The sequence below is a fragment of the Crinia signifera genome, chromosome 4 (assembly GCF_055691185.1).
Source record: "Crinia signifera chromosome 4, ASM5569118v1, whole genome shotgun sequence".
In the NCBI taxonomy this organism is placed as follows: Eukaryota; Metazoa; Chordata; class Amphibia; order Anura; family Myobatrachidae; genus Crinia; species Crinia signifera.
The window spans coordinates 38,661,390-38,674,428 of record NC_139220.1 but is presented as its reverse complement, the minus strand read 5'-3'; the positions used below and the strand labels follow the sequence as shown (position 1 = coordinate 38,674,428).

The following is a 13,039-nucleotide window of genomic DNA, read 5'->3' as shown; positions in this document are numbered from 1 at the left end:
CCTGCAAACCGCTAAGATGGGGGCATCTAAATTTAGTAGGGTCTAGGGGTACACTATTAAACCTGTTCACAATGACAATAGTCGACGTAACAGCTGTCGACCTTGTTAATTCCACTATCCACGCCAACCCGAAGCGTGGCGAGCGTAGCGAGCCCCGCGAGGGGACACGGATACCTGTGAAGCCCGCGAGGGGACGCGGATACCTGTGAAGGTATCCGTGTCCCCTCGCGGGGCTCGCTGCGCTCGCCACGCTTCGGGCTCGGTGGCTCGCTGCGCTCGCCACACTTTATAAAATCAACTCCACGCCAACATGGATAGTGGGGGTATGAAAAGGTCGTAGGACGCGTACCGCCGCCCCTCGCGGGCTCGCTGCGCTCGCCACGCTTCGGGTTGGCGTGGATAGTGGAATTATCAAGGTCGACAGCTGTTACGTCGACTAGTGTCATTGTGAACAGGTTTAATAGTGTACCCCTAGACCCTACTAAATTTAGATGCCCCCATCTTAGCGGTTTGCAGGGAGTCTGGATTTGACGTCTAAATCTAGACTTCTAAATTGCAGGAGGAGACTGCAGGGAGTCTGGATTTAGACGTCTAAATCTAGACTTCTAAATTGCCGGAGGAGTGTAAATTGCCAAGTTGTCAGCGGTGCGCAGGACTGCAGGGAGTCTGAATTTAGACGTCTAAATCTAGACTTCAAAATAGCCTTATTTTAACATTGAAGCCTATGGCAAAATCGGGTCCATCGTGTCGGTCGCGTCGCGTGCCATGTTAATGCACACGACCGACGCGATGGACCCGATTTTGCCTTTGCCGGCAAAATGGACCTGATTTCAAAGGAAATCGGGTCCATCGCATCCATCGTGTACCTTAACTTATAGATACACGATGGACAAGATTGTGGCCGTGCTAGGAAACAAGTACCCTGTTTTTCTGCCAAACGCTGTAACACATCCCAGAATGCCTTGCCATAGTTTTAGCATTCCCTAATAGCAAAACTGTGGCAAGGCATGATGGGACTTGTACTTGCACAACAGCTGGAGGGCCATAGTTTGGACATGCCTGCTGTAACATAATTTGGTATGCAGATACAGTCGCAATTACACACAGAATATAGGCATGCCACATATTGTATGTAGCTGTCTCTGCATACCATATGCAGACAAAGTTGCAATTACAAATAGAATATAGGCATGCTGTATATAATTTTAAACATAAAAAGCTGTTTGTACGTACACTTTGGGTTGTGAATTAAGATGCATTTTACGGGGAAATAGTGCAAAAATGTCATGTACAGTAGATATTTTGAGAGATTAGAAATAATTTAAAAAAAGACTGTTCCACCAGCTTCCTGTGTCATCTCACTTAGGGGGAGATTCTCTAAAACTCGCCGCCCATCTACGCCCCCCTTCGCCGCCCATCGCAATCATAATTATCGCATATGTTCTAACATATGCGATAATTATAGCAAAGGACAGCTGTCCTTTGCGGTGAGAGTCGCCGGGTCCCAGCAGGTCCCGGCGGCTCCCTCCTCCCTCCCACACCCAGCGCTGCTGCTGCTGCGCCGGGCTCTCCTCCTCCCTGCACCCGGAAGAGGATCAGTGCAGGGAGGAGGTCACAGCTCCGGGCAGCACAGCTCTGTGCTGCCCGGACACAGGTGAGGGGCGATGCGGGGCGGCGGGGGTCCGTGCGGGGCGGCGGTGGGTTCGCGTTAGAAGCCCATTGGCTTCTATGGGGCATCGCCAGATTTTTCTGGCGATGCCTCCCGCCACGGTAACCCGGCGGGGGATGCTTAGAGCATCCCGAAATGCGGTAAAAACCCAGATAACGAGGTTTTTACCTCATTTTTACCTTAGAGAATCTCCCCCTTACACTGTTCCACCAGCCTCCTGTGTCATCTCACTTACACTGTTCCACCAGCCTCCTGTGTCATCTCACTTACACTGTTCCACCAGCCTCCTGTGTCATCTCACTTAGGGGGAGATTCTCTAAGAATCTCCGCCCCCCTTCGCAATTATAATTATTGCATATGTTCTAACATATGCGATAATTATAGCAAAGGACAGCTCTTGCGTTAAGAGCTGTCCTTTGCGATGAGAGTCGCCGGGTCCCAGCAGGTCCCGGCGGCTCCCCCCTCCCTCACACACCCGGCGCTGCTGCTGCTGCGCCGGGCTCTCCTCCTCCCTGCACCCGAAAGAGGATCAGTGCAGGGAGGAGGTCACAGGTCCGGGCAGCAAAGCTCTGTGCTGCCCGGACACAGGTGAGGGTGAGATGCGGGGCGGCGGGGGGTCGGCGCGGGGCGGCGGAGGGTTGTGGTAGAAGCCCATTGGCTTCTATGGGGCATCGCCAGATTTTTCTGGAGATGACCCCCGCCGCGGTAACCCGGCGGGGGATGCTTACAGCATCCCAAAATGCGGTAAAAACCCCGATAACGGGGTTTTTACCGCATTTCTAGCTTAGAGAATCTCCCCCTGACACTGTTCCACCAGCCTCCTGTGTATCTCACTTACACTCTTCCACCAGCATCCTTTGTCCTCTCCCTTACACTCTTCCACCAGCCTCCTGTGTCATCTCACTTACACTGTTCCACCAGCCTCCTGTGACATCTCTTGTACACTGTTCCACCAGCCTCCTGTGTCGTCTCACTTACACTGTTCCACCAGCCTCCTTTTTCATCTCACTTACACTGTTCCAGCAACCTCCTGTGTCGTCTCACTTACACTGTTTCACCAGCCTCCTGTGTCATCTCACTTACACTGTTCCACCAGCATCCTGTGTCCTCTCACTTACACTCTTCCACCAGCCTCCTGTGTCATCTCACTTACACTCATCCACCAGCATTCTGTGTCCTCTCCCTTACACTGTTCCAGCAGCCTCCTGTGTCCTCTCACTTACACTCTTCCACCAGCCTCCTGTGTCATCTCAGTTACACTCATCCACCAGCATCCTGTGTCCTCTCCCTTACACTCTTCCACCAGCCTTCTGTGTCCTCTCACTTACACTGTTCCACCAGCCTCCTTTTTCATCTCACTTACACTGTTCCAGCAGCCTCCTAGGTCGTCTCACTTACACTGTTCCGCCAGCCTCCTGTGTCATCTCACTTACACTGTTCCACCAGCCTCCTGTGTCATCTCACTTACACTGTTCCACCAGCCTCCTGTGTCATCTCACTTACACTGTTCCACCAACATCCTGTGTCCTCTCACTTACACTCTTCCACCAGCCTCCTGTGTCATCTCACTTACACTCATCCACCAGCCTCCTGTGTCCTCTCCCTTACTCTTCCACCAGCCTTCTGTGTCATCTCACACTCATCCACCAGCCTCCGATGTCATATCACTTACACTGTTCTGGTTGCACCCTACGTGTTTTCCAGTCTGACATTACGCACTTACATGGACACACCCATCGACAGCCACAAGTTTCATCGATCCTAATGGCGGGCAGGTTGTTGCTGCATATCGGTTTTGGGATCTTTGTGCAGTTCATGTAGCTGCTGTCCAGCCTAGTTATGCCATCATTTAAACACGTCACAACGTGGCACTCGTCTATTATCATCCACTTATCTCCAGCCTAAAACAGTGATAAATAATGTTAGCACAAAACAAAAATACAACTAAAACTACAAAACAAATAAAACTACTTTTTTTAGTAGGAACTATAGGAATTGAATTTGATTAGTGAAAATTCTAACATAACATCTTTGCGATTTTTTTTACGATTTTAATTTTTGTTGAAACCAACTAGGATGCTCGAAAAAAAAAATCCTTTTTCTCATGAAAACATACAATTTCAGTGAAACGTGGGTTGTCATGGTCACAGGCATGTTTTCGTCTGAAAATGGGGATAACGATAAGCAGCAGCTCTCGTTGGCTTTTTGGGCTAATTGGATAGCTCCAAGAACATCCATTATCCATGAGAAAAATTTTGTGGCTAATTCAATATCTCATTTTGTGTTAATCTCTGAACTACACCGCCACCGTCACTGATCTACGATTTATTCATTTCTGTGCCAAGAAAATACTTTACTCTTTCGTTGATTAGTACAGATGAGTATTATGTTGCCTTGATTTAATGTTGGAATATGCTTCCTCCATTTTTATGATTATTTTTGTTATTATTACATTTATTTTTATTATCTATACAAAGGGCCTAATTCAAACCTGATCACTGCAGTGCGATTTAGCAGGACCTGCGAAAATTAACTGGATTGGGGATTCGCTGCAAATCCGTTCACAAGCCCCTCACCGTCAATTGATATTTCCAGTGTGTGCAGTCTGTGCGTAGCCCAGGACTTACTTGGCAGCTGCAACAGTAGCAGTCGGATCGGTGCCAGAACTGACATCACATGACTTCCCCTCAGACACCTGGGCATGCCTGCGGTTTCCCTGACACTCCCAGAAAATGTCCGGCTACCACAACAAACGCCGGCTTTGTGTCAATCAACATGCGTACGGTTAGCGATCAAACAAATGGCATGATTTTATCGCAGGATGGTCTCGCGCATGCATGCTATGATTCGTACAAGTGCACGGGCCTATCGATAATCGCACGCACTGTGAATATGCAGCTGTGTGATCAGGCCTGAATTGGACCCAATATTTGGCTAAGGCCTGTCCTGGCTCTCGCATGTCAGTACAATACACTGCGCATGGGTATAAGTATGGAGGGGAGCGGTGGGACTGGGAGGGTCAAGGTTAAACAATGCAAAGTAGGGGGCGGGTCTGTAGGCAGATCAAGGTTACCCTACATATGCCAACTGCATTATTAGTTATTATTACATGTAACACTGAAAATAAAGCATATACCTCTCTCTGATTTCCATTGTCATCGATACAAACTTTTACATGGTCTGAAAAATAAAATAAATAAAAACCGCTAATTACAACAGCATGATACATTATATAATCTATACAGAAGTACTGCAGTTACCTCTGATATACTATACAAAGAAATTATTTATATTGCATGTCTTATTTAAATAACTTATTCACCTCAATACATTCTGTAGAAAAGTATGATTTGCCCATTCCGTGAGATGTACGTGAACACTTTGGGGCTGACTGCAGATGGATTACCATGCCATCATGTGTAGCAGAAGCAGAGTCATTACGCTCTGCGCATTCCAAGAAAACTGGTTGCGCAACTACCGTATGTGACTGTTTAGATATTCACACCACCACTTATACCTGCTTGGATGGGTGCTAAGGGAACATTTTATCTGAGGCCAAGAACAGCAAGTGTGTGTTCCTGTAAAGGTGAACACATACAATAAAGCTTTATTATTTGTGGACGTAAGGGCGGAGCAAATAATATTGATGGTCCCCAGTACTAGCGATCCAGGAGTGCCAAGCATGGTCTTAGCTAGTACCCAGGCTCGGGCTGGCTTATGGAGCTCATTAATGGAATGGGCAGGTTGCAGTAGGTAAGAATGTCATCCTTCTCAGCTTACAGTATTTTCCCTCAGGTATTCTGTGTGGGCAGGGCCCGACAGTTTGGCCGCACCTCCCCCATTATCCCCCTCTCTTTGGTCCTGGCTACATCAGCCTCTTCATTTCCACACAATGGGCATAAATTGCAATTATTATTATTATACACATCTACTTTATATGTCTTTTAGGGATATTGAGAATTAGCAATATAGAAACAAATTAAACTGGGCCCTTGGTTGTACAGATTGAGCCCCTCTCAGCCATGGTGGATGGCGAGGGTGGGGACGCACGTGGGGTCATCAATGGTGGATGGCGAGGGGTCTCACTCGCTCGCTCGTACCACTCAGCAAGGCAGCGGGGACAGGGTGCTTCCACTTCAGGGAGACAGGCAGGGAGCGGGCAGGGCTTCCGGGAGAATGGGGCGCATGAGCGTCTCGTGCCCAATTCTGTCTGACTCTGGTGGGGTCGGCACATGGCGATAGACTCACCAGGAGCCGCTCCCCAAGGCCTAATTACACACAGTACCTCAACTATTTACTGTTTGGAATAAAACATCTTAAGACTCGTTTACTAAGATTGTATCTAGTAGCAACATTTGTGTTAAACCACAACCACCAATTAGACGCTTGCTTTCAATTTCATACACACTTTAAAGGATGATCTGACCCCCCATTACCGAACTTGGCAAAACATGAGGCTACACCCCTAAACATTATTTACATAAGTCATCAATGATAAAGCATAGAGTATATTTTATATCGCAACGGGAGTTACCGGTGCAAAGCTTGTTGATAAAATCATGACTGAGAAAGTCCATAGTGGGCAGGTCCTCAAAGAGTTGCAGTTTTGTGATCTTGTGGCTATCAGACGGCCCGGCGAGGACTGATAACTCATTCTCATCATATCGGGATCCAACTCCGATGGGAAACACGGACACACCTTTATTAAGAAATAAGAAAGCGGATATAACTGTGTACTATAATAGATAGATATTGTATGTGTATTTAATCTTTGTACAGCCCATGGTAATTTCTCCAAAAGGAGTATATTTCTTAAAAGTTTTTAACAGATTTTTTTAAGGTTTTCAAAATAATAGGTTTTAATAGGTGAAAGCCGGAGCTCCTATATACGCTGGAACGCAAACATAGCCCATTTCCTGATGTGCTGGAACGCACATATCATCAGGAAGCGCCGCGCATTAGTATTGCGTGCGCTTCCCATTTGCCGGCTCTGTGAGCGCGGCATATGGACTTCCTATATATACTGGAACGCAAACATAGCCCGTTTCTTGATGTGCTGGAACGCACACGACATCAGGAAGCACCGCGCATTAGCATTGCGTGCGCTTCCTATTTGCCGGCTCTGTGAGCGCGGCATATGGACTTCGGGCCGTGTGACACGCGGAAGTGGGTGCAGTGGAACGCACCGCACTTCCGGTATCGCGGCTCCGTTTTTCCTTGGAGATATTAGCTATCTACAACTCCTCCTTTATACAGGATACCTGACTATGGGCTTATTATATAAAATGTTTTTAAAGGTATTGTGCATTTTAAATACATGTAATGTATCTGTTTTGTAAATGTAAATTTTGCGAACCACAGGAAACAGGAAGTCCTGTCACTTCCTGTATATGGGTTTATAAACCCATTCTATTCCATCCTCTATACACTTGAAAAAGATCCCAGAGTGGATTGTTGTGTGTATTGACTAGAGGAAGGTGATCCCTTGATGACTGCTGCAACTTTGAACTTGGACTGACCCACTCCCTGGCTGGATCATCCGGAAGACCTCCCAGGTTGTAGACTCCACGTATTCACCATTGTTCTATTGCATGCAGGCAGTCACAGTGATTACTTTGTTTGATTTTATTCTATATGTTGTATACTTCTGGATGTGGAAGTCATTAAAGCACTCTTTGGTTCATCTACTGAGTGGCCTGAAAGATACCTTGATGTGATTACCACAGCATTCATACCAGTGAGTTGGGGTACGCATCCCCGTGGCAAATCCTATTCGTTTGATTAAAAGCTACCTTTATGTGAGAATACTACACTCCTTAACTGTGAGTTGGGTACGCATTAAAGATTAAAAGATACCTTGATGTGTGTGACCAGTCACATCTTTATGTGAGTCTGGGTACGCAAGTTATCCTTACAGACTATATCTGTCTGTCCCCCTTGTTTGGTGGAAGAAACAGCTGCATGGTCCCGATCTACTTGCACGGGTGTAGAACTGACCTCACAGTGTGGATAATATATATGATGTCCTTGTTTTCATTTTTTTGCATGGACTAAAACACCTATGAAAACAGGGCCGGTGCAAGGCACCGGAGCGCCCCAGGCGAGGGGGGGTGGGGCGCCCCGGTGCCTTGCACCGGCCATGTTTTCATAGGTGTTTTAGTCCACGGCGCAGTGTGATCTGGTGGCGGGGTCCCTGCAGTGATGCGTGCAATCCGGCAGCCAGGCGGCGGCGCGGGAAGCGCTGATGGGTTTGAAAACTCGCCGCACGCTGATTGGCTGAATCTCAGCCAATCAGCATGCGGAATGTTTTCAAACCCAGTAGCGCTTCCTGCGCCGCCGCCTGGCTGCCAGATAGCGCGCAAGCCGCGCATCACTGCAGGGACCCCGCCGCCAGATCACACAGTGCCGCAGGTACCCGGCACGGACACCCCTGCAGCCTCCATGCGAGAGGCGAGGGGCGAAGTGCCGCCATCCAGTGGCTGGCGCCCTAGGCAAATGCCTAGATTTGCCTAGTGGTGGCGCCGGCCCTGTATGAAAATCAACTACAAGGACGGTTCATTCCACACACCTGCCTAAATAGGAGTATCCAACCTACAAAGGGAAGTACAATTGTCTATGTTTGAAGCGCTAGATGGTTTCCACTTATAAATTCGTGTTGTGTATAATAGAACCTGCTGAGTGTGTGTGTGCTACATTATGTACAGTCTATGGCTCAGGATCTCAAAGTCGGTCCTCAGCACCCCCCACGGTGCATGTTTTGCGGGTCTCCTCACAGAATCACAAGTGAAATAATTAGCTCCACCTGTGGCTCTTTACAAATGTATCAGTCAGTAATGAGTGCACCTGTCAGGTGACCTGGAAAACGTGAACTGTATGGGGTCCTGAGGACCGAGTTTGAGAACCACTGGTCTATGGGAATAGGCAGAAGCATCATATACTGTATAGGGCAATCTCAAGATTCTCAAGTGCAATTGGACATTTTCTTCCTTTTTTTTAGATTACTAGGAGTATTCTCTGTTTTAAATTATATTTATATTTTACCTGTATTTTTTTATGTCTTTTTTTCACTAGCACATCCCATTACATGCACATTCAACAAGGATGTCTCTCTTAAGGCTCTCTTAATACACTATACAATCTACCTGCAATCTGGGCTCTTTTACTGTGATTGCAGCAATCAATCACAGGAAAATAGCCCAAATTGCAGGTGAGTGACAGCAGGTCCACCATTTAAAGGCGGTTATTCTGTATCATATGGAAAAAATATTGCTGAGGAGAAAAGATGGTAGGGAAACACACTGAAGTGATGTCTATCTCTTTCTCACGTGCATGCACCATAATCTGACATATAAATGGTTATAGTTACGGTTTGTGGTAGCAAAGCTGGCTGGGAAATCCACTTGATCTGACGACTTGTCTGCAACGATGATGACTGCAATCTTAGAGGAAAAGGGTCTTGCACCATGTATTTCCGACATGGCACTCTGGACAGCAAACTGCAATGCATCTCCTGAAAAGAAAAGAAAAACATACTTTTCAAGTGGAGAAACATTACATCCGTGGGTCCGCGGATTGAAAGCGGTGCTAAAATGAGGCAAAATGATGCGATTCATGGGGGCTGTGGGGGCGATGCGGCAGACTTGCCCACCTTCCCGGGGGGCCGGGAGGGGGCCCAATTTTTGGGAGCCTCCCCGTTGTTCCGGGAGGGTAGGCAAGTATGGCACATGGTGAGTTCACCAACTGACAACCAATTACAGGGGGAATACAGGTCCCAGCAAGCTTGCAGCACCATGCTGACACTTGGAGAGCCACAAGGGCAAGCATGCCCAGACATTAAAAGAAAGGACGGTTGGCACCTGTAGTCCCACTGTAAAGGATATACATTAATAAAATAAAGGCAAAACACAGCTAAGGTAGTAAAATATGTATTACACAGCTTTAATTACCTAGGGGGGTAGCGGCCAATTACAGCTCTCTGACAATTTTTAAATGTTAAAAGGTAGCTCCACCAATCAAAAATGTGAGATTCAGGAGGGCACTGGCAATGCCGCCACAGTAATCACAGCTGGAGGCGTGGCTCAAGGGTGCAACACCCCCATTGCGTTACACTCCCCTTTTGTGTGAGACCACGCCCCTTTTCCAGGACCCTGGGGTGCCTGGTTGAGCGGCTAGATTGTATGGAGGTATGATAATGTGGCGGTCTTCGACAGCCGACATTACATGATTGCGCGCCCAAGAATCCTGTGTGAGTAGCATTCTGTATGGCCTGCTCCAATTACAAACGAGGAAAACTTCAGCCGCCAACAGTTTGGTGCTTTCCCCATAAGGCGTAAAGAAAATCATTGTGTTTTTCAAAAAGGACCATATTGTGCATCTAATGTGTTAGCAAGGGCGTACCTACTTCCCAAACACCAAGATCTAACAGACAACTAGTGAACAAAAAACCTATTCTACTCCATGAAAGATTGTGGGTTTTGTCCCCAAGCCACTCACTGAACTTGTACGTACCACCCTGGGTACTTCCAGAGCTCACACTGGTGATCAAGCCTTTGTACCGGCGAAACGCGAGTCCAAGGTCTGGGTGACTGTCCCGGACAGATACCAGCACTATTTACAGGATGAAGGGAACCACATAGGAAGCTAAGTATTTAACCGTTAATTCTATCAGCCCCGCAAAAAATTATAATAATAATAATTATTTTGTATCACACATCACATTGCTGTTTTTTCACACCTTATGTCACTCACGTGTACCAATTCACCTAAAATCATATAAATTGATTAGGGGGCAATTAAGAACCACTGCAGTGCAAAGGAATTTATTTTTCTAAATAACACGATATATCTGAAAATAAAATCTTTTTAAGCAGTGCCCCAACAAAGAGAGTCATCTTTTTTCTTGTGTAAAGTACTTCCAGACATGGCTAGTGGCCCAGTCTCCTAGATAAGTACACTCTTGTACTGTGAGCACACTGATTTCAGGATTCTGCAGATGTAATACGTTCCTTACCAATTTTTCCTGGTCCTTCTCCTAATTTCTGTATAGTGTCTATTGCCTTTATAAGACTCTCTTTATCCTGAGGGTCAGTCCATGCAATATCCAGTGTAGGTGTCCAGGCATACTGAAGGACGGCCACTTGTGTCAGCTCAGGACCTTTTATATAAAAATAAAAAAACACATCTATGATTAAGTCCAGTTAACACTATTGCAATAAAAGCAGAATGGTCAGTGCTTATGATTAGGTTAAATGTGTTACCCAAGTATGGAGGTGGGCAGAGATAGAACAACCTGTACAGAACATTGAGGATCATCGGAATGTTCACAGCAGTACAGATTATTTCAGGGGACGACTAGACGGATCTGTCAGTAAGCAGAATCAGGAGTTGCCAAGATATGGGATTGGTAGGTACAGAGTACCCAGGTCTGGGCCTGTCTGGGGAGCCAGGCCTGCCAGGGATTCAGGGAGGCTTGATCACACTGATCAACAAGGAATGGTCATGCTCATTTGACTGTTTCTCAATTACATGTAATTTCTTCAAAGGGGGCCCACATTTTCACAATGGGGCAGATTTTTAAACCCTACACTTAGCCAGACACCCCTCTAGTACCAACTGAACTCTTACTGACCCTAGCAGTGACCTCTACACTTGCATGAATTTATTAGTGGGACAGGTCTGCACATCAGAGAGGCAGTGATATGTAAGGTGGGTAATGGAGGTGAGTGGTAAGTCACAAGCTGGGAGATAGTGAATAGTTCCTCTAACAGCATATTCTGTGGGCAAAACCTGAGGGAGGGAATGACGTTGCCACTCCACTCACCTGAAGAGATTGGGCATCACTTCAGAGAATGTCAAACCTGGCATCCTCAGCAGTGGTCCTCACTCTGCTCTTCTGAGCATGAATAAGTTTGGTGCACGTGCAAAGAGACCTCAGTGAACCTTCTGAGAACAACTAGAGCAGGCCTGGCCAACCTGTTGCTCTCCAGATGTTGTCAAACTACAAATCCCATCATGCCTTGCCACAGTTTTGCTATAAGGGAGTGTTAAAACGGTGTCAAGGCATGCGGGATTTGTAGTTTCACAACATCTGGAGAGCCACAGGTTGGCCTGTCCTGAGTTAGAGGACCTCAGGGTGGCGACCTGGCATTGCAGGGCCCCGCTCTTCTCTTAGCTTTCTGTCATATGGTCAGGTTTACATCTGGCTGAGATGGTGTGAAACTCTCCGCTATATGAAATGAAACACACAGATACAGCATTTCACCCCCAGGTCATAATTGTAATGCACATTCCTCCTAGAACACACTCATTTTTGTAATTATTTTCTTTTATTTGTCACCATTAGCAATTTTTTCTATAATCTATAGAGATAAGCAATTTGGATTTTCTAAAATCTGACACCAACCTCCTCCCCCTTCCCCCAACTTCCAGGATCCAAGCGAGGCAAGCAGCAAACTAGCACTGCCAACACCGCAAGCACCCCCGCACTGCCAACACTCCCTCCCTGAGGACATCGCCGGCATCTCAGAGACACAGCTAGCCACCTAGCTCTGAGGACACCGCTGAGTTTCCCCACACACCAAACACAGATTTTTTTTATGTCAATTTTTGTGAAAAGTCCAAGATGAAAACCCGTCGCAGCTGAAATCCAAATTAGAACCAAAACCAGCAAAAATTGTCCTAAGCACATCTCTAATAATATTTTATTGTTTGCTTTAAGAATAAATAATATATAATCTATTTGATGTTTATATTATTGTTGGCATGCATACTGAGGAGGCAGCCGTTTTGTGTACATAAAATGTCTGTACATTGCATTAGCTTAGTCATTTCTTTGGTCCCTTGGAAATGAATAAGCTGCATTCCAACAAATATTACTAACCTTAAAGATGGCTGCCTCCACTGGGAGTCTATGGGGGGTATTCAATCCTGTGTCCCGACTGTCGGTATGTCCAGACAGTTGGGACCCTGGCCCATTTCCTGTTTAGTGGCAGGCGGGATTCAGTGTCCCACCTCCACTGTGAGTCTATGGGGGGTATTCAACCCCATATCCTGACTGTCGGTACGTCCCGACAGTCGGGACCCTGGCCCATTTCCTATTTAGTGGTAGGCGGGATTCAATGTCCCACCTGCCGATCGGCGAAAAGGAGGCGTGTTTGCGAAAATGGCCATGGATTGTCGAGATCCACCCACCTGATCCTGACAATCCACGGCCGTTTTCGCCAAAACGGACCCAGCTCCTTTGAAAGTCGAGTCCATTCTGTCGTGCTGCCTCTTCAATGCTCCCGGGAACGACAGCATTGTATAGGCTCGCGCTGCTATTTCCACTGTCGCAAATAGCGGTAGGGATTGAATACCCCCCTATGTCTCATC

The 13,039-nt window shown here is 46.8% G+C and overlaps 1 protein-coding gene across 1 annotated transcript in view; it reads right to left on the bottom strand.

Annotated features, from left to right (window-relative positions):
- Nucleotides 1-13,039, bottom strand: part of VWF (von Willebrand factor) — a 208,853-nt gene that overhangs the window by 89,923 nt on the left and 105,891 nt on the right. The window contains exons 30-34 of the mRNA XM_083181600.1: nucleotides 10,680-10,823; nucleotides 9,036-9,179; nucleotides 6,204-6,368; nucleotides 4,806-4,849; nucleotides 3,393-3,570 (exon numbers count right to left, since the gene is read on the bottom strand). Coding sequence (XP_083037726.1) covers nucleotides 3,393-3,570; nucleotides 4,806-4,849; nucleotides 6,204-6,368; nucleotides 9,036-9,179; nucleotides 10,680-10,823 — 675 coding nt within the window. The remainder of the gene's footprint in view (nucleotides 1-3,392; nucleotides 3,571-4,805; nucleotides 4,850-6,203; nucleotides 6,369-9,035; nucleotides 9,180-10,679; nucleotides 10,824-13,039) is intronic.